This window comes from Sinocyclocheilus grahami, unplaced genomic scaffold, assembly GCF_001515645.1.
Source record: "Sinocyclocheilus grahami isolate Dianchi unplaced genomic scaffold, SAMN03320097.WGS_v1.1 scaffold240.1, whole genome shotgun sequence".
NCBI lineage: Eukaryota > Metazoa > Chordata > Actinopteri > Cypriniformes > Cyprinidae > Sinocyclocheilus > Sinocyclocheilus grahami.
This window is the reverse complement of record NW_015505419.1, coordinates 646,657-674,062: the sequence shown is the minus strand read 5'-3', so window position 1 is coordinate 674,062 and position 27,406 is coordinate 646,657. Positions and strand designations below refer to the sequence as shown.

Here is a 27,406-nt window from a genome sequence, read left to right as displayed (position 1 = left end):
ATATATATATAATTTAATGTGCATACACTAAAATATAAGCAAGCCATTCAGAAGCTGATTCCTCAAAGTGCAAACATCATTTTGTTTGCTTTAGTGGCCTGACAACTTCAGGCTCAACCAATGGCATCAGTTTGAGGTGGCACGACCTGTTCCGCTGTATAACAGAATCAAGCGCTTTTCTTTTTATTTCTAGTATTTGCAAGGAAATTATCTTTAAGATAATCTCTTAGATCATTTCTGTTTGAGTGGCACTGCTTAACTCTTTCATTTCTGTTCTAGCCATGTTTACTTTGTGTTCCTGGAAATAGTCCCCTAGACGTATCACATTCTCCTGAGGGGCTCACAAACAGCTCCTGCGTGAGGTCTCCAGCTGTGCCTGGGCACAGTGACGCGTATGAATGATTATTATGGCATGACAAAAGTCAGCAGCTAATAAGCAGGACTGTATTTCAATTATGTCCTGAAGGTCTCACTCTAAATATCTTCCATGTGTGTGTGTGTGTGTGTGTGTGTGAGATGGAGAGACTTCTTAAGTGTGGCAGTTGGTCTACTGATCCCCTCCCCTTCTCTCTGAGGAATCTGAGCGTTTTTCTGCCTGCTAGCATCTCTTCAGTGTAACTGAAGCTGGTTTTGCATCTGCTGTGTGTGAGAGAGTGTTAATCAACACACACACACACACACACACACAATAACGCACTCCTCTCCACACCCTGCACTCCTTCTTTAGCCCTAGAAGGAGATTACACAGATTAGCCAGCTGGATAACAACAGACTCCCTCACAGTTCATTTCAGGCAAACACTTATACAAAAACAACACAAACAATCCCTAATTATACTGTAAGCTCCACACAAGCTTTATGTAACATTTTATAACCACATGACTACTTCTACAACAGGTGTTGAGGTGTGTTACTTGAAGGGCTCTGACCCAAGCAAAGATTTGTCTCTCCGTATCTGCTGCCAGGAGCTTTAGTCATCCCTGAGATTACCTGAAACATGACGCTGTGCTTGTGTCAGCACAACACACTGACTAGACCTGACTAGACTAGACTCACTTTTATCTGAACAAAACATTTTTTTATGCTGCATTTGTATTTATCATCATCCATGTCTGTAGCACTTTCCAAATAGGTTTCCACTCCACCTATTCATCCATTGGTTGGACAAACAAGTGGCCCCATCCCAAACTCACACCAATATAAATAGTATCATGCTAATTTATTTTCTAAAACAATGTTTATACACAGAGGAGAGCCTACCTACTCTTAAGTGGCAATCACATTCACCACTGTCAGTCATTCAAATAGGAATCTTTGTGATTGGGAATTTCGTGTAAGGGCGAACGATTTTGCAACAAGATTAAGTTGGTCATTTGGATTTGCCATATTGAGAAGAAAGCTGCTTGGTTTGGAAGTGACTTCTATGTGAGCTGTGCTTCATTCATTGCTACACTACTGATAATAACCAATGGATCAATTTTGCAGAAATTTCACTAATGTGACCACACCTTTACAGTTATCTCTGTACATTAAAGCAATTAGGAATGGGCATTTTTGTCAATTTCTAGTTTCGGTCATCGATAGGTTTAAAAAACGAGTACTTGAGTACTCAGGGGCGGGGCGTGTGTGGGGGGCGGGGCATGGCCGTAATGGAGATAATGAAAATATCCGAAGACTGTTATGAAAATGAATGTTAAAAATAAAAATATGACATGAAAACCTGTCTATGAAAACATAAACACATGATTATAACACTGTTAGATTATGATTATGATGCAGCAATGTTATTAAAAAAAAGAAGCATTTAAAAAAAGAAATAGCTGACTGAGGTGAAGCTGAAGAGTTACTTTATGCCAATAAACTGAAGCCTGTTCTATGACGCATCCTGTGATACTAATCAGATAACTTGGATACATAACATAGACGTAACATTACAACTTGTAGCCTATCTGCATTCTGCACAAAAGGATGCAAATTCCAGTGAGTAAGTAAGTTATGCGCTATGCCCTTGCACAATATATGCCTACCGTTGAACAAATACAATGAAAAAAGCACTGCTGCATTAATAATCGGTTATCGGTATCGGCCAAAATTTTCATATCGGTGCATCCCTAAGCAATGTTATTAAAAAAAAGAAGCATTTAAAAAAAGAAATAGCTGACTGAGGTGAAGCTGAAGAGTTACTTTATGCCAATAAACTGAAGCCTGTTCTATGACGCATCCTGTGATACTAATCAGATAACTTGGATACATAACATAGACGTAACATTACAACTTGTAGCCTATCTGCATTCTGCACAAAAGGATGCAAATTCCAGTGAGTAAGTAAGTTATGCGCTATTCCCTTGCACAATATATGCCTACCGTTGAACAAATACAATGAAAAAAAGCACTGCTGCATTATTATTACATCAGTATTTAAAAAAAAGAAACATCTAAAAGCAATATGACCGTCTCAAATAACTCAGTCAATATCGGACATTGAATTTGAGCATGAAACTAAACACTGGTAATATGCAGCACATTCAGCATGTTAATATCCCAACGCATCCTATATTAGATTAATCAGATATGTACAGTAGCTAACCTAGACATCACTATGTGACTTCGAAGCCATGCATCTCTCTCTCCTCACCTTTATACTTTGGACCGCATTTTGTGGCCAGCTAAACAATCAGAGCTCAGGGTGCGGCCCAAAGTGCTGCAATAACCAATCAGAAAAAAATATATTTTTCATGATCGATCGTCGCTGTCACGGCCGAGTACTCGAGAACTCAATCACTCGATCACTGTTGCACATCCATAAAAGCAATAGCTTTTATCATCACTCGATTACCTTTATATGACTTTCTTCAATTAAACACAAACTGAGATGCAAAATATTCAGACTGCTCTTTTCGATACAACAAATGTGAATGGCTACTGTCAAGCTCTGAAATGGAAAAACATAAGCAATAAAAAAATCACAAAAGTGTGCACTGTATTCCAAGGCTTTTGAAGCCATACTATACTTTTTGTGACCCAAAGACTAAAATTTCAGTTATTATTCACTTAAAATCCTTCCCTCCACTGTATCGCTCTAAAAACCTTAAACTTACATGTCAAATTTCACAGCATGCCAGGTGACATCAATAATCGCATGACATATTTCAACAATGTTTTGAATCAAGCATAAGAACTAAAATTACATTTGAAACAAACAGAGATGGGGTATATTTGTTATATAATTTTACTAGTCACCAATTACTAAGCGGTAGGCTTCAGAAGGCTTGGAAAGTGGTGCCAAAGATGAATTAATTAATTTTGTCGATTCATTTTTTGCCTTTATCTATAGAGGACAGTATAGATAGCAGATAGAAAGAGAGGGGGATGATGAGCTACTATTGACTTGTTCGTCTTTAGTCCCAATTCCCTTTGTATGGAAAATTTCTTTTGTATGGAAAATAGTTCATACAGAAAATACAAGTTTTTTTTTAATCACGATGATCATTTTTGAGTGAATTAAGGAGGAAAACACACTGAAAAACATTGCACAGTTCACCTTCAAAATTTTCCCCTTGAGCCACTAGAGAAACAACACCTTATTCCTTCTCTTCCTCTGACGGAGGAACAACAATAAACCTTGCCATGACTTGACTTGAGATGGGGGCAGATAAAAAATGTGAGAAAGAAAGGGAGTGGGGGAGCCTGAGAGGGGAGAGGAGGGTAAATCTTGAAAGGGGCGAGTGAATGAGTAACAGCAGCATGACAATAGCTGTGAAAGCAAGAATACCGGCCTGAGCCGAGGGGGTGACGGAACAAAAACACACGGGCCAGAATGACTCAACACATTCAACAGAGCACTACTGGAGGCAACACATAAGAATGTGTGTGTGTGTGTGTGTGTGTGTGTCTGGCACACGAGTGCTATTCAAGCACATCAGTAAATTTACCGTAAGAAAAAAAGCTGATTGTTTGACCTCACTAGCACTTTAGAGAGCACATTGGAGTGCACTGACCAAATCGATCAAAACACAAGTGTGCCACATCCTTTTCATTATTCCTTGCTGCACTATAAAACAGAGGTTTATTTGCAGACCTCAGTCTCCAAACAGGCTCAAACATATCAGTAATGCAATCATATACAGTTCAAACATCATAATCCAACAGGACAGGCCTGATTTATACAAGCTTTTAGCAAATGTCAAGGTCCAACAGGCTTAATTTCATAACAACGGCATAAAGGCCAGTTTGAGTTACTTTAGAAAGCCTATTCGAGCATTAGCACGTTTCTGTAGTACTCCTCTGAGAACCTTTTCAAACTAGATTTTCAGTTCTGAGGATAATGTGAATGTAACAAAGCAAATCTGGTTTTCATTTCACTTGCATTTTAATTTATCTAATTAATAATTATTTTAACACTTCTGAGGAAGCACCAAATAATGAATGCTAACTATTCATCATAACCTACAATGTATTGTTTATATGTAACACATAATAAAGTAACGGTTCCTAGTTTATTTTGAGATGCATTTTTGAAATTCTTTATTATTTTTTTTTGCCTGTTTTGAGGCAGTCAGTCTATCTGATCACATCCATTTTTGTTTTGTTTTGTTTGTTTGTTTTTATTTGTGTGCGTGTGTGTGAGAGAGAGTATTTTGTTTGTTTTTGTTGTGTTTATTTGTTTTGATTTCTTGTGTTTTATTTGTTTTGTTTTGAACCAGTTCTGAATAAGAAAGAGATTGATTACCAACCCTAGCTTTAAAGGGATAGTTCATTGTCTTTTTTTCACTCTCAGGTAGTTACAAATCTGTATGGCTTACATTCTTTGTTGAAACATAAAAAAAAAGATTTTGAAAAATGTCTTAACGTCGAAAGACAATTACACAGGTTTGGAAAAACATGTGGATGAGTAAATGATGACAGAACTTTCATATGCCTTTAAGTCTTTATAACACTCTGGTCACTAGATATGGTAATGCAAATCTATAGGATTTTTTTCACCCATGTAATTGTCTGCCAGGCAATAAATGAAATCAGTTAGAAAAGTAAAAGCACATTTCTGTTCAACAAGCCACTGGATTTAAGCTGTCATAAATGTCATAAAACATGCAAACATGTTATGTTATATTGTCAAAGTTGAATACTGGTAGATTTATTCAAATTTGAACTATAAGCAACAGCATTTGTGATTGTGATGGTTTTGCAGACTCATGGTTAGGGAGTGTCCAATCTCGTCTGTGTGTAGCTTTGCCAGTGACAACAGTAAAACCCCCACTGATGTTAATCACTCCACTTTTGTACTTTCTATGGGACAGTACAGTCAACAACGCTGTCTTCAAACGCTTTGAATGAACAGAGGGGTCTGTGTGCATCCTGTTTAACCCACGGTCAATGGCCCAGCACTTAAACTACAGTGTTATCTTTGTCTTTAAACATCGATGGAGGCCACAGAAGGTCAAGCTGATGGATTTAACCAACCAAACATTTAGGGGCCCCCGAGTTATACCACACAACTCCACCAGTGCAGTGACAGCCTTTTGTGTTCAAATACATACACATCTCAATTACCTTCAAACCTAACCATTTTTCTCCTCTCTCTCTAAACAGTTTTATTAAAATCCTAATTAAACATCAACACGTTAACTGCTGTTTAACAGACACCTTCTAAACTGACAAGCAGTAAAACAACCACAAAGACCACAAAGTTCATCCGCAGCCACATGGGGTTAAGTTTCTTACTTTAGAGCTCAATGAATAAATTGGTTATCAGGTTCTCTGCCAAAGAAACCACTAACGCTTGAGTTACAAGCCTGGAAGATCCCATTTATATTCAGATGATTTGTCATGTTTAGTGATGCAAGTACTTCACACAACAACACAGAGGACATGCAGGGAACACCAGCACTGATCATCCTTCTGAATTATTATTTTTAAAGGAGACATATTATGCCCCTTTTTACAATATGTAATATAAGTCTCTGGTGTCCCCAGAATGTGCCTGTGAAGTTTTAGTTCAAAATACCCCACAGACCATGTATTATATTATTTAGAAAATGCCTATTTTGAGTGGAAGCAGAAACACTTTCGTGCCTTTCTCTTTAAATGCAAATGAGCTGCTGCTCCCCGCCCCCTTTTCCAGAATAGAGCTGTGCCATTACAGCTCGTACCTGCTAAATACATCTGTTTTGGTTCTGATTATCATGTTTATCGTGCTGAAATCCTGCGTTTTAAACCATATTAGTTTCAACTTCTGATATATGGTTTTCTGAGTGCACACGTACAGAAAGTGGCTGTCACTAGGCCTGTCGCAATTAGGGTTAGGTCCCGAAACCCGGTACCAATATGGCACCGGTACCTATGTAACTGGTATGTACTAGAACCGAATCTGAATGCAGATTTCGGTGCCTCATTTCTGTGCCATGCCTGAGCGAACTGATTTAAATATTTGTCCTCTGGCTCTCCGAAACGGACGTAAGAAGCATCATCACTGGCACCGCACGTGAAAAATAATTTCCCGACTGAGAAAATGCACGTGAACTCAAGTCGGAACGCTCTAATAATACAAATCCAACACATATTTGTAGTAACGAGAGTGTCCATGTTGTTTTCATATTCTGACTTAAAAGCACAACTCGGGAAATGAGAGCATCCGAGGAGCGTGTGAATGCAGTAATTACACTTGCTATGATGGCAGCAGGTATAGGATTCGGTATCGTTTGAGTTATTTTCGATACCGGTGTCAAATCGATACTTTTAAAACAGTTCCGGTGCCTAAACGGTGCCTGAACTGATACTTATATATATATATAAAAAAAAGAATAAATGAATAAAAATTCCCCCCAAAAAATGATGGATTGGCCATTAGCACCATTTCATGTCTGTTTCATTCATACTGGATGCCAGAGGGCACACTCACACAGAAAATCCACATATCCAGTCGCAGAAGTAGCGAACTCATGACCCTCCAGGAAATCCCTTATATGGACAAAGGCATCGCTATTATATCTGTAACTAAGTAAACAGAACATATAAACGTTTTGAATGATAAAACAAAGACAATAAACACTCGACGGTGTTATTTAAGCCATCTCTGGTATTTTCATAATAATTACAGGGCCTAAAGTTCTCCGGCACCGTGCCGGATCTCCGGCGTGCAGCATTTGGCTGCGGAAAAAAATAATCCTACATTTAAAAAAAACTTGTTGATATCAATTTCGAGTCCATGAGTTCTCCTACCCATGGTATGAAAGCTCCACAGCTTTCACCCTCAACCAAACTAACATTACTAGCCAATCTGAATTTTTTGCCCTTATAAACACGAGACGCACATAATTCCTACCCATGGTATGAAAGGAGCACAGCTTTCACCCTCAACCAAACTAACATTACTAGCCAATCTGAATTTTTTGCCCTTATAAACACGAGATGCACATAATAGTATCCAACTGCAGAGTCGCAGCCCTGATGAATGGAGAAGCGCGACATGTTGAAAAAGCTGTGAGGCGCAATGTTCAAAGATGTCCATCTAGTGCATATTTACATAGAAAAACTAATTAAAAAGCAGCGGAGCTTTGTAAACAGCTCAGAGTAATCACGTCATCTCCATAAGAATGATATGATTGCCAGAACAAATTTACCGGGATTTTTGAAAAGGTCCTGTTCACACATGACATGATCTCTTAATGGTAACTTACTGGTAAAGACTAAAGGCTAAACTCTTCCTTTGTATATGCTGTAAATTTGAATTGCTTAACGTTCATCTGGGAAAACTGTGCGTTTTCTCACTAGATTTTTTATGTAAATCATTTATAAACCTTTGCCAACACAGGAGAATACATCATATTTCTAAATATGCCATTTATTGTACATCGCGATTTCAAAATAAAAGTTTCTGAGTTTGCATGTGGCCAAATATTAAAATTGAATGGATTTAAACAGTTTAATCACGCTGTAAAGTGAAACGTCACCAGGCCGTTGGCGCCCTCTACAGGTATTTCTTATAATACATAATGTACTTAAGTTGGTTATGTTCATATTATGTTTTTATACAGTCTATGGTATAGGCATATTACATTATGTATTTTAACAGTGATGTTCAATAAAAAGTTCAGGCTCAGGATTTGTTTTTGCTTTAACCCCTGTAATTAAGTATATTTATAATAGGGTGACCATATTTTAGTTTACCAAAAAAAAGGACAGTATGGGGCGGGGTTCATGGGCGGGGCTTCACCTAACAGTATACGTAGCAAGGTTTTTTTGTTTGTTTGCTTTTGTTTTTATAATAAATAAAAAGAAAACAAGAAGAAAGAATAGAAAAAGAATAGGGAATGCTAGTGTTAGAGGGTAATTTTTAAATGAAAATAAAACAATTCAATAGAACAGAAAAAGAACAGATAATGCTAGTGTTAGAAGGTCATTATTTATAATAAATAAAAAGAAAATAAGTGGAAAGAATAGAGAATGCTAGTGTTAAAGGCTCTTTTTTCTTTATAAATAAAACAAGTAGTTAGAATAGAAATAGAATAGAGAGTGCAAATATTAGAGGGTCAAGTTTTTTTATTAAAAAAAACAAGCAGATAAAATTAGAAGTATCATTAGAATAGAGAGTGCTAGAGTTAGAGGGTCAAATGAAGATGAAAGAGATGTTTTTTCAGCTTTCTTGAAAATATTAAGGATTCAGCTGCTTGGATTGAGTTGGGCAAGTCATTCCACCATGAGGGAACAGTTAATGTAGAAGTCCATGAAAGTTTTATCATAGGTAGAATGCAAAATGTTTCAATACAAGCATTTCAGTCAAATGTAATTTATGCAATATTTCAAACCTTTAACCCACTTGGGAAAATCAACCCATGGCAACAGTATAAAAGTAGCCCAATTCTGTGGAAAAAACACGGACTTGGCAACCCTGCATCCAACAAGAGCTAACGGAGTCAGCTTTGGCTGATCACAGGTCGAGAATAAGGAGAGATGACTGACAAGACCATGTTCGAGTATTTGCTGCTCAACAGATCCTGAGCTCATTGACAAATATTCAATGAGCTTAATTTTTCAAAAAGCTTAATTCAATTAGCTTAATTTCCTTAATTTTTTCCACTTAAGAGACTGGTCCTGGCCTACCTGAAGGACATCACTGGACCCTTGCTGGATCCTCTTCAGTTTGCCTACAGAGCAAACAGGTCTGTGGATGATGCAGTCAACATGGGACTGCATTACATCCTGCAACACCTCGACAGACCTGGGAATTACGTAAGGATCCTATTTGTGGACTTCAGTTCGGCCTTCAATACCATCATGGCTGACCGTCTCTCAGACAAACTGACCCAGCTCTCCGTGCCCACCTCCATCTGTCAGTGGATAACCAGCTTCCTGACAGACAGGCAGCAGCTAGTGAGGCTGGGCAAACTCACATCCAGGACTATCACCATCAGCACTGGTGCCCCCCCAGGGATGTGTGCTCTCTCCACTGCTCTTCTCGCTCTACACGAATGACTGCACTTCAAAGGACCCCTCTTGTCAAGCTCCTGAAGTTCGCAGATGACACTACAGTCATCGGCTTCATCAAGGACGGAGACGAGTCTGCTTACAGACAGGAGGTTAAAGAGCTGGCTGTCTGGTGCTGTCTGGAGCAGTCTTAACAACCTTGAGCTGAACACGCTCAAAACTGTGGAGATGATCGTGGACTTCAGGAGAAACCCCCGTGCACTCCCCCCACTCACCATCATGAACAGCACTGTGGCTGCAGTGGAGTCATTCAGATTCTTGGGAACCACCATCTTTCAGGACCTGAAGTGGGTGAAACAATTCTACTCTGCTATCATTGAGTCTGTCCTGTGTTCATCTGGTTTGGTTCAGCTACCAAATCAGACATCATACATTATTTAATGTTTTTATATTTTAATGTTTTTTTTTTTATATTAGTGTTATATTGCATCCCTACTGTGTTATTCCTATGTATGTCTGCACTATCATGTATGTCTGCACTATGTTTGTACTTTCTTCTACACTGGAAGATTCTGTCGTCAAGTCAAATTCCTTGTGCGTGTAAACATACTTGGTAATAAAGCTCTTCTGATTCTGATTCTGAAATATCTGATCTTGTAAGATGTGCTCCCTTTACACAGAGTGCATGTGATTGCGAAATCTAAATCGATTTGATGCGCCAAAATTATATACAATATTAGAATGTTTAAAGGAGTAGACACGAAAATCGCGGGAGCGAAACATGTTGCGGGAGCAGGCGGCAATGTTCAGAGATTCAGCGGGAGCGGGATAAAGAAAACAGCAGAATCCCGGACATTTTGGGCGATTAAGAAATCCCGGCCGGACGCATTTTTGTAGGTCCAAAAAGAGGACATGTCCGGGGAAAAGAGGACGTATGGTCACCCTAATTTATAATCTATTGCTAATCGATGTATTCTTTTTAAAGTAGCATATGGAACATATTTTATGCCTCATTCTGTGACAAGAAGCCTCATCAGATCACAAAAGGAAGCATTTGACTGGTGTTGTGGAGTAAAAAGGTTATAATGTTCTCTTTTGTTGGACAAAAGGTTTAGAAATGTGAATACAAGTGAGGTTTAGCCTTAGGCATTTTAATTTAAGCATGTTTAGCTTAGTTAATGGAAGGCTACCTGCAATGCCACTCCATCTGAAAGCAGGTGATGGCGATTTACTACCAATCATGGAACCGGCTTTACTGATGGGATGCGCATGACAATCGCATGCAATTAATTCCACAGCCCTAGAAGAAACTATGGTAAATGTCACTTATGACTAGTATTTTTCTTATGCATAATTTCCAGTCGTTTTAATTTTGTCAAATTATGCAAAAAGTGTGAAAATACTATGCAATTGCGTGTTGTAGGATGCATAAAATGCTCATTCTGAAATAAGTCTTAGCAAGTCAAAGGAGTTAACACAAAACAATTCAATGGTATTGATGGAAGTGAATCTGTGGTCAGAACTGCCATTACTTTATGAATAAAATAATAAAAACTAATAGGTGCCATTTTTTTTGTATATTCCTTATTTATTACTTTTGGAAATGTAAAGGGAGAGAAAATAAATTAGTATATTTTGTCCCCTTTCTTATTTAGTTTTCTTTACTTATTGCCTGAAGCCATTTCACTCATCCGTGATGTTTAATAACAATATTGAGGCAACCAGTATTTCACACTCTGATCAACACTTAATGAAGTAAACTCACATGGAGTATTTACTCATAACTCACAAATCTTTGTATCAACAGCAACCTCAAGGATCTGTTTCTATACCCCATAAACACAACTAATTTGTAACACAGAGCTGTAATGGGCAGGTCTGCAAAGGTGGAAACATGTCTCATGGTGTAATCAGATTATGTTGTGTTGTTCTGAGCCCTTGATCTCATTGCTGTGGAGGTGGTTCAGCGGTGACTCAAGATGCTTGAAGTCTCAGCTCTATACAGCAGGAGCTCGTATCTGTTACACAAGACTGAAGAAACTAGACAAGTGTGGTGAAATCCATCTCACACAACCAAGACAAGGTTAGCGGATGTGTTCAGTTACCATAACAACCAAATCATCATGTGTCAAAACAAACACAATGCAGTTAATTAGCGATCAAACCAGGCATATAGAACACTCTCAGAAAGGTACAAAAGCTGTCACTGGGGCAGTACCTTTTTAAAAGGTACACCTTTGTATCTTAAAGGGTTAGTTCACACAAAAATGAAAATTATGTCATTAATTACTCACCCTCATGTCGTTCCAAACCCGTAAGACCTTCGTTCATCTTGTATGACCCTCCCATAGACAGCAATGCAACTGAAATGTTCCCAAGTCCAGAGACGTAGCAAGGAGATCTGTAAAATAATCCATGTGACATCAGGGGTTCAACCATAATTATACGAAGCTACGAGAATACTTTTTGTGTGCAAAATAAAAAATAATTATTATAATAATGCAGCATACGTTGTTTACGTCCAGCGGATACTCTCCAAAATGGCACCAGGGTGATGCAGAGGAGACGAATTGTTGTATAGTGTCGTTTTTTTTTTTTTCTTTTGCGCACAAAAAGTATTCTCGTAGCTTCGTATAATTATGGTTGAACCCCTGATGTCACATGGATTATTTTACAGATCTCCTTGCTACGTTTCTGGACCTGGGAACATTTCAGTTGTGTTGCTGTCTATGCAGGGTCAGACAGCTCTCAGATTCCATCAAAAATATCTGAATTTGTGTTCCGAAGATGAACGAAGGTCTTACGGGTTTGAAACGACATGAGGGTGAGTAATTAATTACATAATTTTCATTTTTGGGTGAACTAACCCTTTAAGCATCCATATTGGTACATTAAAAGTACATATTAGTACCTAAAAGGTATAAAAGTGTACCTTTTGGAAAGGTACCTCCCAGTGACAGCATTTGTACCTTTTTTTTTCTGAGCGTGAATAAATTACTCAATGTAACGGAGATGTTTAGAACGCATGCCTATTTGTGGTGTTACTGTGAGAACTTTCACAATTTTTATTTGAAATGCATGTTTGAGCTCTTTTGTTAAACAAATAGATTTTCTGCTGTGAAGAATAAAGATGGTGTGTTTCACCAATGTCTGAATAACCCTGAAAATTGTCATTTTTAGCAGTGTTTACTAAGGCAAGTCACATTTTTCACACAAAAAAGATACATTGTCAGCTTTATCAGCAGTGTAGCGATGCACGAAGCAGAGCTCAAGAGAAAGTCACTTTCAAACCAAGCAGCTTTCTGTAGATCTACACTCAAATCCGCCAAGGTGACTTAAATGTATTGCAAAATCTGCATGGGGAAATTTTTCACCCTCACATCAATTTTATATTGAGTGAATTCTTATTGAAATGACTGGATTGCACCAGCATGAATTCACCAAATGATGGTAATGTGGCCGCACTTTAAAAGTTAACCTGATACCTCCGATTGTGAGCCATCATGGTAGACCATCAAATAGGTAAAAAAAATTAATTCTGTACACATTAAAAGTGAGACCCAATCTAGAGCCCAGAGAATCTACTACATCCAAAGGTCAAATTTTTAGGATTTTCTGAATCATTTTGTATTCAAAATAATAACTAATTGATCAATTAATCCATAGTTTTAATATTACAACATGCATATGATGGACTCAAAAACTACAGTATGTAGGCTACATGTACTGGTATTTTATTAAAGTACAAGTACATTTTCAGTTGACTATTTCAAGAGACAAAGGCAATGTTTACTGTGAATTTTAGCATCAATTTGTAAAGTGTTATTATTAATAATGTGTTTTTAATGCTGAAATGGATTAGATTGATAAATCATGAACATCCCTCCTATCAACCACCCCAAACAAAGTAGCAACCACATAACAGCACAAATTTCACTCAGATCATCTCGGCAACTCCCTGGCAAACAAACGCCCTCACATTGTGGAGTTTTGCACAGGCAAGCACAGCTTTGGCCAAACTCACTAAAAACAATCATCTAGCACTAACTGTCAGTGTGATAATCCTCAATGTTCTCTCTCTAGATAATCTACACTAGAGGTCTAATGTGGTCTAGCTCACTCGCTCTCAACCGAACATTCACCAAGCTCTCAAGCGCACACACACAAACACAGTAATCACCCCCGGAGCCTCTCTAAAGCCTAATGGGAGATGGTGATTCTGCCATCTGGACACGCTTCACATTACATAACTTATCAGGAGCTGGTGTTCATCAAACAGTTGAATCTCAATCAGATTTGAACTTTTGCATCCTATCGAGTATGCTTATGTGGAAAGGAGAGGAGCAGATATATTGAGACACCATTTGAGACACCATATGAACTGTGTGCTCATTAAACACAGCCATGTGTGCAGTAAGATATCACCCCATGTGTGCATGGAGGTGATGTTAGCTCAGAGTGTGTACGAGTGAATGAAGCAATGATATGGTTTAGAGAACAATGATATGGTATAGAGAACATTCAGCAAACATTTACACCTGCACGTTTTCTCATTTTTCCCAACAGTTGTCTTATCAGCAAATGTGTTCATTTTTAGATAAACCGAAGCATGTTTTTGTGAAGTTCGAGTAAATACTGTGTAAAATAGGTAATAGGCAAAGAAATCTACATATATTTTGGTAAAACTACTATATACTGTAATTAGGGCTGTGCACAAAAATCGAATGCGATTTTCATGCGCATCTCGTCAGTAAAGCCGGTTCTGTGATTAGTAGTAAATCTCCAGAACGTGCTTTCAGATGGAGCGGCATTTACTACACAGAGCCGTAGTTCACTGACAATCTACGCAAAATCGCGTATATAATCGGCAATGAATCGCCTGAGATTTTGAACGCGATTTTGCGTAGCTTGTCAGTGAACTACGGCTCTGTGTAGTAAATGCCGCTCCATCTGAAAGCACGTGCTGGAAATTTACTACTAATCACAGAACTGGCTTTACTGACGAGATGCGCATGAAAATCGCATTCGATTTTTTGCACAGCCCTAACTGTAATAATCTGGAGCCCTGCACACGACATGCAGGCAAAAAAAAGTCCTACGTCATTATATTGTATAATATAAGAAATTAAATTAAATTACATTTTTGTTTACAAACCTTGAAAACCGAGACAAAGTTACCTAAAGTTACAGGATAAAGCAGAGATAAAGCAAAATACTTCAATACTGTGAATGCACTCGTTTTTCATTACACTCCATAAACAAAGCATACTTGTGCATGTACAAAGCATACAAGTGCCAGCCATCGCAACACAACTAATCCAGAAAAATGCGAAAAAGTTACATAAAAGTGTCACAGCAAAAATAGCTCTACAAATCCTAGAGGAATACATCTGAGAAGACTTCCTGTGAGTCTGCAATGGTCTCTGCTGCAGAAGGATTGATAATAATACAGCATCTGTGTGATTTCACTCTTATTTTTCATTATAATGGATATCCGTTATAAAAAAGAAGCAATATAGCAATTATAAGTCGAGGGTTTCTAGCTGTGCTCCTCTCTTGAGAGTTGAGACCTTCTGACCATCTGTTGTGCTTTAAAAGCGTGAGTGAAAGGAGAGGAAGAGGAAGAGAGAAAGAAAGAGGGAGGGAGTAAAGCCGAGAGTTTGTCGCTGAGGAGAAGCAGAAGTTGAAGTCAAGGAGCCCACATCCGGTGGCTGTGTAGTGGAAATGCAACTGCAAGGGGAAGCAGAACAACACTGTGCAACAGGGTGCGTGTTGACTATCACACAGCTGGTGGTGCAGTCAGTTCTCACTCATGGACAATTATCTGCATTTTTCACATATGCACTCCAGACCTAAACATGACCACTCGCATACACACTCACACAAACAGAGTCTCCAACAGCTGGCACTTAAAGGAAGCACACACACTTATACAAAACACAGCTGGCGAACACTCAAAACATAATGACACAAAACAGACAACCAACACACACACAAACTTGATCTTTTGCCTAGCAGAGCTGAATTCATAATAAGTCCTCTCTATCTCTGAATCTGAGAGGCTCATTTGCATAGGAAAAAAGACTTGATGTTTAATAGTCATTAGTAATGCACAGGGTTGACCACATCCTAACACAACAGGAAATACTTTTATGAAAAAAGGACTACTCGAATGACCCATACAACACAAGGGATCGTCTCAAAACCGAGTGAGCTACCTACCTTTTTTTTAAAAAAACATTATACAACTAAAAAGATGCTGCGAGATTTCTTGCTAACAATAAATGTGAAAAGATTTTGTTGTATGGACATGCTGATTTGTTGCATAACCCACATGAATAAGTCACATGCATCAACTCTGCCATGAAATGCTCATTGTGTCACTGTGTATGTATACAGGATCTGGTTTTTGCCTGACTGGGAAAGGCAGTCAGTGTCATTTTTACTTCCTTGTTATCAGTTTATGAAACTAACGTGTGGGTGTGCACTGTGATGCATTACAACATTAAAAAGTACATAATAGCATGATAGCAATTAAAAGTACATTTTAAAAAAGGGAAGGAAAAAAACCCCCGCCAAACCCTTTATCTGGAAAAATTATGCACTCAAAAAACTATCAAAACATTATTTGTATCTTTGACAATGAAGCTGCAAAACCACTGTTCTATAACAGAGATATATAGATATATATATACTGTAGATCGGTTTCCAAGACTAGGATAAACAATGTGTTTGTCTAAAACACTGTGGGAGAAATCATGCATTTCTGTCTAAATTTGTTCAGTCAAATCAAGTCATAGTTTCCGAAGATCATCTGCTCCCATTCTGTCATCATCTACCCACCCTCACATCTCTCCAAACTCTGTATGACCCACAGAGCACAAAAGAAGATATTTTTAAATGCAATAATATATAATAAAATAAAAAAGACGTCAGTGTTGTTCACTAAGCTCAGGTCCAAAGTGTACCTCTGGACTAATAGTTTTTAAATGATCTTATTACTTTTACAATGTCTTAAGGAACTTTTTGAAGCTTCAACGTTTTGGTATAATGGACTTTCAACTTAGGGGATAGAAATCTTCTTATGAAAAATATCTGCATTTGCCTTTCAGAGATTAAATTCTTACAGGTTTGTAACAATGAGGGTTAGTCAGAATTTTCATTTTTGGGTGAACTGTCCCTTTAATTTTCCCCCATTCACAGCAAGAACGATAACTACAATGATAACTATATTAGCATCCACAGCAATGGATAACAATGTTCTGTTTATTATATATGTGCGCTGCAGTTATGTCATCTAGCTGCTGCCTTTAATGCTCAAGCTCTTCAAAGTCAGGTGGATTCCGACTGGCTGTCAATGTTTTTATCTTTCTTGTTATGCCTAAAAAACATTATTAACGTGATTCCAATTATATTGTTCTTCTGTATTGTTATCGTTATAGATGTGGTGTGAGCAGTTATGTCATCTAGCTGCTGCCTTTAATGCTCAAGCTCTTCAAAGTCAGGTGGATTCCGACTGGCTGTCAATGTTTTTATCTTTCTTGTTATGCCTAAAAAAACATTATTAACGTGATTCCAATTATATTGTTCTTCTGTATTGTTATCGTTATAGATGTGGTGTGGACTTCCCTATTCTAACTGAATTAGAATGATTATTAAAACTCTATACTTTTTCTGTCAATACTTCACAACTTTAAAGCATGTTTACTTCTTTAGTCATGTTGTCTTATCTTGTGCAGTGAGCCTTAGTTTCCATACAAAAAAATAAAAATTGGTGAATGAGGTCTGTGAACATGATTCAACACACATGAATCGTATTTACCTATAAACACAAGAACAATATTATTTCAATCAGAGTATCAAGACATTTCTAATAAATGCTATCTGCTTTAAGGAGCTTGTTTCTTACAATTACTGAACAAACAGGCAAAACAGCAACACAGATAGTCAAATGCAGCTCTGAATGTATGCCATAAAACTAGACCGTTATTAGACCAACATCCAGACAGTCCAGACTTTCACTGCCACAGACACAGTCATGCCTACAGGCTAATGTCAGACAGGAAACATTACTGATGGGGGATAACAGATCAATGGAAATAAGCCATGAGGAGAGTATCTTGTAGAATATAATCTAGGCCATCTCCAGAAAACCCTTTGAAAAGCATCCAACCGACAATAAAATGTAAAACCTTCTTTGATGACCTGGATAAATGGGAATCTTCACCCGACCAAGGAAGGAAAGAGATAAAAACCAAGAGACCTAACAGGAATGGGAAAAGCAAGGGGGAGAGAGAAGCCTGCCTCAGACAATGGAGGAGGGGTCTTGCCGTATGGGACTCCAGTTGGAGAAAAGAGGAGGGTCCCTATTTCGGGAATATCACGACAATGAGAGCAGCCCACAAGCCCGTTTTATCAGGAAACATTACTGATGGGGGATAACAGATCAATGGAAATAAGCCATGAGGAGAGTATCTTGTAGAATATAATCTAGGCCATCTCCAGAAAACCCTTTGAAAAGCATCCAACCGACAATAAAATGTAAAACCTTCTTTGATGACCTGGATAAATGGGAATCTTCACCCGACCAAGGAAGGAAAGAGATAAAAACTAAGAGACCTAACAGGAATGGGAAAAGCAAGGGGGAGAGAGAAGCCTGCCTCAGACAATGGAGGAGGGGTCTTGCCGTATGGGACTCCAGTTGGAGAAAAGAGGAGGGTCCCTATTTCGGGAATATCACGACAATGAGAGCAGCCCACAAGCCCGTTTTATCAAAAAAGACCTCTCTCCCTCCCCTCTTTCTCTCAGCTGCTGTGAGGCTTAGTTGTGGTATGGAGTGTGTGTCCCTCTGAATGAAACACTGTGTTATGGGCTGCATGACGTTCATGCCCCAAGCATGGTCACAAGTATGTGGGAGCTGGATGGAAACAAATATTTTCATCTAATGCACACACAAAAACACATTCACTCTGATTTCATTCGGAGGACCCCTTTTGGTGCCCATGTCCTGAGAACATGCTCCTCTTAGAGCTGCTTCTAAGGTGGTCCTTCTGTTTTCATACACTCTTATCTTAAGCTTTCTCTACATTCATCATTCAGTGCCTCTTTCAAATAACCAAATTCATTCCACTTCTCCGATGAAAACAAACTCAATCCAGGATGTCATCTCACCCAAAAGTGCTGAGGCACAGTCTAGCTTGTGTTATTGTTGTAGGGTGAAGTCAACAGCGGCTATATTATTACTCTGGTTATGAGTGTAGAGGTCTGTTTTTAAGGGGTCTTGGTGGATTGATGAGCCTGAGCTTTAGATCTGGACCTCTAGCAAGACTGAACCCCTGACCTTCCTGAGAGGAAGTTAGTCCATACTGGAAAGTGAGCTTCAGTAGAGTGAGTGAATCAGTGAAAGAACAAACCAAGGCCCATCAATCCTTGCCTCCTTAGGTCTCCTAGCAAAAGAGACACTATCATCTTCCACCTACCTTCAAGTACACTTAAATTACACATTGCAACTGCAACCAGTAATATGTGAGCAACACCTAGTAATCATTCTCTACCTGATGGTAGGTGTGTCTGGGGAACATGATTATTATGGAATTATTTTTTTTTTTACACTGGATCTATGCTTGGATTTCTAGCATTTATAAACGGCAGTTTCAGGCCTAGTGCTATTGAATTGTTCCGCACCCTCGGACGGATCCCAAACTGGCGCTTGGATTTTGGAGAGTCAGATGTACAGTATGGTTGTCAAGGCAACATGGTTATCCATGCAGGAAATTGATGTAAAAAAAACGCCACAGAAAAATAAGAGATTAGACCATCTAAAATATCTAAAGACACGGCTTAATATACTAAGCTACAAAACTCCAATTCGGCAGTGCCTCAGTGGCATCAGTGGCATCAATATTCAAAGTCCAAAATTCCTAATAAATCATCCTTGTTAACAATGATGTCACCAAATATTTAAGATCATGAGAGAAAAAAGTGAAAACTATACTGATTGACTACTAAGCAACGTTCAATTACTATTTTCCCCAACATTTGATCTGATTAAAGTATGTTATGGTTAAAAAAACTAAAATTTCAACATGTACATGTAGCCTATCAGCATATTCAGAATAAACAACCACATGTGCATTCATTTCCTACTGGAGATGATTTCCTACTTATTATGCTGCATTTCATTTAATGAGCTCTAAACAATTCTCATTCATGTCCTTAACAATGGCATACCAGAGCACAATGAATTAGAAAACGTAGGCCTCTTCCTCGCTCCAAAAAATGTGTTTTGTTCAGTAGCTTTTCAACAACTGTCTTTTTCCACCATCACACATAATAAACTCAGTTTGGACATGTGCAGATTAAAAAAAAAAGCATGTTCAGTTACAGTGAATACTCCAATTACACCAAAACCTGAATAATACAGCCATTTGCCAGTTTGCCAATTTCAAATATTGGCTTAACTGGGTTATGATTATCTTAATAATGCATTTAAAACAGTGATTACATAATCGGTATGCGGATATCAGAAATGCAGGTGGGTTTTAGTATGGTTTAGTATCATTTATAAGTTGTAAATGCATTTGAGTAGCTAAATATTCCAGCAGAGTCTATTTCTAACTTAGAACTTAGGTTGTCAATAACGCCAGCTGTGGGTAACAAGTTACAAAAAGAGGTACAAGAACTGAAATTACAGTGAATGGCATGAAATGCCACTAACAGACAGGATCTGTGCTATAGCTCAGTCTAACTAGCTGATAGAAATGCACTGCAGAAATGATAGAAATGCACTGCAACATCTCTATTAGACTGCAGACCATGTGCGTGTGGGGGTTTGTATGGCTCAAAGACAAACTGCTTTATATCCACTTTGTATAAGAGGAGCAGATGGCCATATTAGTGCTGCTGGCAAGATGGATCTCGATACCAATGAGAGTGCACTCAGAAGAGCTGACTACAACAATATCATCTTATATCACCAGTTCTGCATGGTTTTCACTGCACCCAGATCAAATTGTGAAGTTTACAGTGGGTCTGTGGTAAGATGGCTCAGCCCGAGTGTAGTTCCACCTCAACAACAGGAAGAGACGCGCAGCGAAGATGCCTTCAATCTCTGAAGCCAACACGCCAGCCTCAAACTCAACAACCTGACTTTAAAAACACAATAAGCTGATGTCCGGGCATTGATGGAGTTCTTCAGAAACGAAAGCGAGGACTAAAATGAACTTATCAGACGATCCGCTTCATACAAAGATCTCTAAAGTGAAAGATCCGCTTTTTCTGGGGCGGGCGTGATGATGGTGGTGCTGGTGCGCCCCTGTGGAAGGGGCGCAGGTGAAGAAGACACTCAAACAAAGGACATTAAATGCACTGATCCATTTCCTCCCCCTCTCTCTCATCCCGTGCCCGCTTTCTTTAAGTCTTACCTGCGTGTGTAATGTCGGACAGGTCATAGTTCTTGGCGGTGCGGGGGAACTCTTTGAGTTTGCGGTTGGAGAGGATGAGCGCTCCGCTGGACGCAGCCTCTTCCAGCGCCTTCTCCACGCTCCTGCTGGCCGCTACGGTCGCCGGCAGCTGCGCTCCATCCCCAGCAGCCATCAAACACTAAATATGACCCAACTCTTACTCTTTACAACGACAATCAGCCCTCCTAAACCTCCATCTCATAACGTTACACCCCAGAAAAGTACGTTTTTGTACTCCAAAAGTGATGTAAAATCCAGTGATTGAGCAAAGTTGCGCGGTGAGTTGTCAGTCCTTGTGCTGCAGCGAGCCGAGAGCAGAAGAGGCGGAGCTTGTCTTGATTGACAGGGCGGACACACCCAATGCGAGCTCGGGAAATGAACACAAAAGCGCTGCTCTCATCTCGAAGGGGAAATGATCAAAGTTTTTTGGACGCTCGGAGATTTTGTAATTCAAACTGTAGGAGCTTCACTGCTGAAAGCGTAGACGTCTTCGCATTGTTTGCATACCGATAGCAGGGCTGACAAGGTTCAACAGTAAGCGGAAGTTTCTAGTGGATGTATCACAAAGCATTTCCCTGTTTCCAGATCCATTAAACGACGTGCACTTAGAGAGAGGACATGAAGGACATAAATATTGCATTAACGTTATAGCATTAGGTTCAGCCTTACTTTGCTTTATGGGTGTGACACCAAACAATCTTCCCAATGACTTTGGTGTCTATTAAGCTAACCATAAAATATTGGAGTGGGTTCATAATCTACTAACAAAACGTATTAAATAATATATATATTTAAAAACAACACTGAGGTTTAAAAAAAATCATCACTTAACAATTGTCTGTGATACAATTGCTGGTTATAGTTTTTTTTTTTACTTTAAGTAGGCTAATTACTTTATATAAAAATTTTGATAAAACTTTTCAAACTCTAAAAACATTTATTTGTAGGCCTATATAAACAAAAGCTTGATTTCTCTATTAACCGTTGAGTCATTCAAATCTACACACAAAGCCATTTGGAATGTAGTGAAAATAAGCATTCATATAACAAAAATAAACCTAAAACTTTCTTTAAAAATCTTTTAAAAAATGTAATGAAAAATCAAGCCCATAAAAGTTGTTAAAGAGGTTATACATCCATAAACTGTGTAAAGTTGAGATCCATAAACTTGAGAGGGAGTTTTTCTTTGCATAATGTATAAATAAGGCCATTATTTGCTTGTTTCAACCATGTTGTATTATTATGTTGGCAAGTTTGCCCATACACAGAAAGCTTTCACAGAGTTATTGCTTACCCGTGTATGCTTAATGTCTATCTGTTTTTCGTTCAGTGTTTCTGAGCTCAGTGTTTTAAGCCTGACAGGGGCACAAAGTGGGTTACAAAATGATCCACTGTGTCATTACTCCCCATGGAACAAGCCGAGAGGAAGAGAGGGATCGAGTGAGCCCAGAGGGGATGAGAGACCGTGAGAAAGAGTGCGGTCATAATCACAAATCTGTGTGAAACCCCTATGATATGTTAAAACATAGGAATATGTAATAAAATGAATAGTAAGAATTGAAACATTGATTTAAATCTTTACTGTACACTGTAAAAACGATTTTTTTTTTATGTAAATGTAAAAAAACATTATTGGAGTAGCTACAAGAAATTCTATTTCAGTCTTTCTACTTCGAATATACACAATTCATTCAATGTGTTACTTGCCACCTCTTCAATTTCCTGGCAATTTCTGCGTGAAAATTGTTTCTATACACCACACATTTTTCAATGTAGTCTTTAATGTAGTTATGAGATTCTTGTGTTGTTTTCTTGGTGGCATTTAATATAAATGACAGAGAGGCTCACAATATTACTGAGACTGCAGTTCTTTTATTGATTTATTTTAGAGAACCGCTTATTTAAAATAATATATTATAATAATATAATAATAAATAATTCAGACTAAAGAGATTCTTTGGAAAATTATTGTGTGGCATGATGTGGTTATTACATTTCTTTCCAAAGTTCCCTTTCTAGTGTTGTCATGAGTCATATCATGGCAATTTATTTGCTTGTTTCAACCATGTTGTATTATTATGTTGGCAAGTTTGCCCATACACAGAAAGCTTTCACAGAGTTATTGCTTACCCGTGTATGCTTAATGTCTATCTGTTTTTCGTTCAGTGTTTCTGAGCTCAGTGTTTTAAGCCTGACAAGGGCACAAAGTGGGTTACAAAATGATCCACTGTGTCATTACTCCCCATGGAACAAGCCGAGAGGAAGAGAGGGATCGAGTGAGCCCAGAGGAAGAGAAGGGATGAGAGACCGTGAGAAAGAGTGCGGTCATAATCACAAATCTGTGTGAAACCCCTATGATATGTTAAAACATAGGAATATGTAATAAAATGAATAGTAAGAATTGAAACATTGATTTAAATCTTTACTGTACACTGTAAAAACGACTCAAATCCAAAGAGATATTCTTTATAAAAGTTAAGAGTCAACCACGCCTAAAACGGCTCGTTCGAACACGCCCCCACATGTCTACCTCACTATGGGGAAGTCGTGGCCTAATGGTTAGAGAGTCGGACTCATAACCTAAAGGTTGTGGGTTCGAGTCTCGTACCGGCAGGGATTGTAGGTGGGGGGAGTGAATGTACAGCGCTCTCTCCCACCTTCAATACCACGCCCTTGAGCAAGGCACCGAACCCCGAACGCAGCAAGTGGGGCCACCCCGAGCAGTGGGGCTGCCCACTGCTCCTTGTAAAAGCTCCGGGTGTGTGTTCACGGTTTGTGTGTGTTCACTGCTGTGTGTGTGCACTTTGGATGGGTAAATGCAGAGCACTAATTCTGAGCATGGGTCACCATACTTGGCCACATGTCATGTCACGTCACTATGTGGGAAGATTTACATAAACATAAACAATTTAAATCCCCCCCAAAATGTGTTGGTATTGTGTTTGAGCTGTTTTGTGACAGCGAGTTTTGTAACTGTCTGACATTGAACTTTGCATTGAGTTGGCCTGATAACTAGATCACAGGTATAAACCTCACAGATTTCAATTCTGCAAATCATACATAATGCTTGTGAAATGAATTATGCATTAATCAAATGGAAAGTATTGCAAACGTCTATAGCAAATAATGTGCCATGAAATAATTGACAGTTGCAGCAGTTGTCCTGAAAGAAAGGGTAACATATGAATATGCTGATATATTGATTGTTAACCTGAATGTCATTGCAAGGGGGAATGGTTGATTCAGGCATACTAAACATACTGCAATTTATCAATTTATAATTATAATTTATCAAAATATCAATTTTCTTTCCTTCCGAAAATCATGACAGTTATCATTTATCTATGTTGTGAGCATGATTGATTTGGTCATGTTTGTTTTTTTCTTCCTGGAGGTTTTAAAGTGCCTTTGTATCAGACCATGAGTGCGCCAGCCATCAAAGATGCTAAATACGTTTTGGGAGAGAAAATGGATGAGGGCATCCCAGACTTTCCCAGTGGTCCACTAGATATCTACAGGAAGAAAGCATCCTTCAGCTGGAAGGAAATGTTGCAGTTTCTGGAGGGCGATGAAATCATTGCATTCAAGGTAAGATATGTATTACATAAAGTACATCTGCCCTAACAACCCTATGGATATAGTGTGCTTAGTCCATTTAGTTCATATAAGGAAAACTCTTAAAGGAGACATATTATGCCCCTTTTTTACAATATATAATATAAGTCTCTGGTGTCCCCAGAATGTGTCTGTGAAGTTTCAGTTCAAAATTCTCCACAGATCATTTATTATATCATTTTGAGTGGAAGCAGAAACACGCAGTTTTTCGGGCCTGTCTCTTTAAATGCAAATGAGCAGCTGCTCCCCGCCCCCTTTTCTAGAATAGAGCTGTGCCTTTACAGATCGGACCTGCTAAAAACATCTGTTTTGGTTTTGATTATCATGTTTATCGCGCTGAAATCATGCGGTTTAAATCATATTAGTTTAAACTTCTGGTATACTGTTTTCTGAGTGCACACGGACAGAAAGCGTCTGTCACAGCATGTGAGTACTAAACTAAGTTCTCATTCACACACAAGTTTACGTTAAAAACACACACGAGTAACAAAAACAGTCGGTTATGTCTGTGAAGGTAAACTGCTGGGAAATAAATCGCAGGTTTATTTTAGATCTGTGTGGCAGCAGCAATATACAGTAAATAAGTCAATAAATCCACTGCTCTCTTGTCTCCTCTGAGGCTGGGACTGTAAATAGTGTTCTGTGCTCGTCTGTGCAGCCAAAGGCAGAACAGTTAGCATGTTTTGCTCGAACTTTCACCATGGCATTAGAGCTGGTACACCGCTGTGCTTGCGAAAACACAATGACGGCGCTGTGGGTGTATTACATTTACAGATTAAAGGGCGGTAATATTATAATGAGATCCCTTTGCCACGTCACCAAGGGTGCGAAATCAGACGCGCTCATTTTCTCAGACGCTTAGAGAAAAAGGCTTACCAAAACAAAGTTACTGGGTTAATCTTTTTTACATTTTCTTGATTGGTAGATGCACCGTGGACCTGATTATAGCACTTAAAACCTGGAAAAGTCACCTTATATGTCACCTTTAAGACTGAGCTGAATTTCAGATGAATGATTCCTTCATTTGACCAGTCTGAGTGAAGTGGTGGGTGCTTTTAAAAGGCTGCTTCATGAAGCTTCGAAACATCTTTTGTTTCTAATCAGCAGTTCAGAGCTTGTTTCAAACTTGCCAGGTCATGTGATCTAAGCAAGCAAGGCTTTGTTATGCTATTCTATTTCAAACTTTAGATTCAAAGCATTTATAAATTCTGTTACAAATACTGTTGATCTGGTGAACTCATGAATAAATGTCTAATAGTTTTAACGGTTTTATAGTTTAGTTTAATTTTACTTAATTTAATGAACTTTTAATACTTATGCATGCATAATAAAATGACAATGATAAATAATTAGCCTATACATGCTTGGGCATTAGCTTGCATTGAATTTATATACAGTAATTTGTTTCACAATGCATTTGATTCAGATTTTCAAAAAGTTCAGTTTCTCCAATCACTAGTCCACAGTCATTGATATATAGATAACTTCTCAGCTGTCTTATGTTTCTCTCTCTGAGCAGCAGCATGTGTTCAGAACACTGGAGAGGGACCCGCTCTTTGCACGGCAGCCTGGTGAGGACATCCCAGTGGAGCAGAAGCGAGAGCTCACCTTCCGCCGCTGTAAACAGTTATTTAAGTATGACTTTGTAACACGTGATGACGTCATGCAGAACCCCTGGAAGATGACAATTCTCAATGACTGCCTGGGAATGTATGACTGGTCTTTGGGAGCCAAATACTTCCTTAACAAAGGGGTAAGCCCATTTCATATGCCCTCTACAGACCCCTAAATGTGGGAGTGTAATACACTAACCTTCCAAGAATAGCTTTTAATCCTTACAAATTATGAATTAAGAATGAACCCATTCTGGAATGGTCACACAGAAGTAATTGAAGTAATATTTTGCATTTTTGTTGATCATTCACAAAATTACCATGCAGTAGTGTTTATTATTTTTTGTGATGATTTTTTATTTAAAAACCTTTTATATTTTTGTTAGATGTTTGCAGCCACAGTGGCAAACACAGGATCTCAGAGACACTTGATGTTTGTGCAGGACATTGAGCAAATGATGGTAAATAATCTCTGTTTTATGGCATGCAACAAATATAAAAGCTGGTCAAGTTCAGTGTACTGAATAAACATGCACTAAATGCATTCATTGCAAATATGGTTGCTTAGCATTTTTTTTAGATGGCCACTAGTTTACACTACTACACACTACTCATTATTACATTATTTAACAAATTCTTCTAAAGCAATAATTAATCATATGTTAATTTCACCATGTAATAATGCATTTTCAAAATCTAAATTTGTATCTGTTAAGATTATTTAAAGGGGTCATATGATGCGATTTCAAGTTTTCTCTTTGGAGTGTTACAAGCTGATTGTGCATATATAAGATCCCTGAAGTTGCAAAGACTAAAGTTTCAAAACCAAAGAGATATTCTTTATCAAAGTTAAGACTCTGCCACGCCCCCCTAAAACGGCTCGTTCTAACACGCCCCCACATATCTACCTCACTATGTGGAAATATTAGCATAATGCCGCCCAAATGTGCACGCAAAGAAAGAAGGCGTGGTTTCAGTAACCGCAGTTAGTGTTGAAGCAGCGATGTCAGGGAGACGCTGTGTGTTTCTAGGCAAAAGCACTTTATTTGGCCTTCCGAAAGTAGATTGCATTAGTAGATGCACAACAGAACAGCAATGCATTTTATGGACGACCGTTTTGTGAACCTAGGAGAGGAGGTAATTCTGACTTTGCTATGACAATCTGGCGCTTCTGAATCAGCTACTGTTTTGTTATTATTTTAAGTATTTGGTATTGACTGTTCAAATGCGGAGTTTTGCGCATCTTGTGTGTGTGTGTGTGTGTGTGTGTGTGAGAGAGAGAGAGAGAGAGAG

The 27,406-nt window shown here is 38.5% G+C and overlaps 2 protein-coding genes across 3 annotated transcripts in view; one reads left to right on the top strand and one right to left on the bottom strand.

The window, feature by feature from the left end:
- The window catches only part of lrch4 (leucine-rich repeats and calponin homology (CH) domain containing 4), a 47,575-nt gene extending 26,107 nt beyond the window's left edge, over positions 1–21,468 (bottom strand). The window contains exon 1 of one of the 2 annotated variants that reach the window (XM_016289070.1): positions 20,847–21,468. In XM_016289070.1, the coding sequence (XP_016144556.1) occupies positions 20,847–21,018 (172 nt within the window). In that variant the 5' untranslated portion in view covers positions 21,019–21,468. The remainder of the gene's footprint in view (positions 1–20,846) is intronic. The other variant, XM_016289069.1, reaches the window with a different exon arrangement.
- Positions 21,469–24,283: 2,815 nt separating this feature from the next.
- acox3 (acyl-CoA oxidase 3, pristanoyl) overlaps positions 24,284–27,406 on the top strand; it is a 21,631-nt gene continuing 18,508 nt past the window's right edge. The window contains exons 1-3 of the mRNA XM_016289105.1: positions 24,284–24,473; positions 26,020–26,253; positions 26,500–26,574. Coding sequence (XP_016144591.1) covers positions 24,306–24,473; positions 26,020–26,253; positions 26,500–26,574 — 477 coding nt within the window. The 5' untranslated portion in view covers positions 24,284–24,305. The remainder of the gene's footprint in view (positions 24,474–26,019; positions 26,254–26,499; positions 26,575–27,406) is intronic.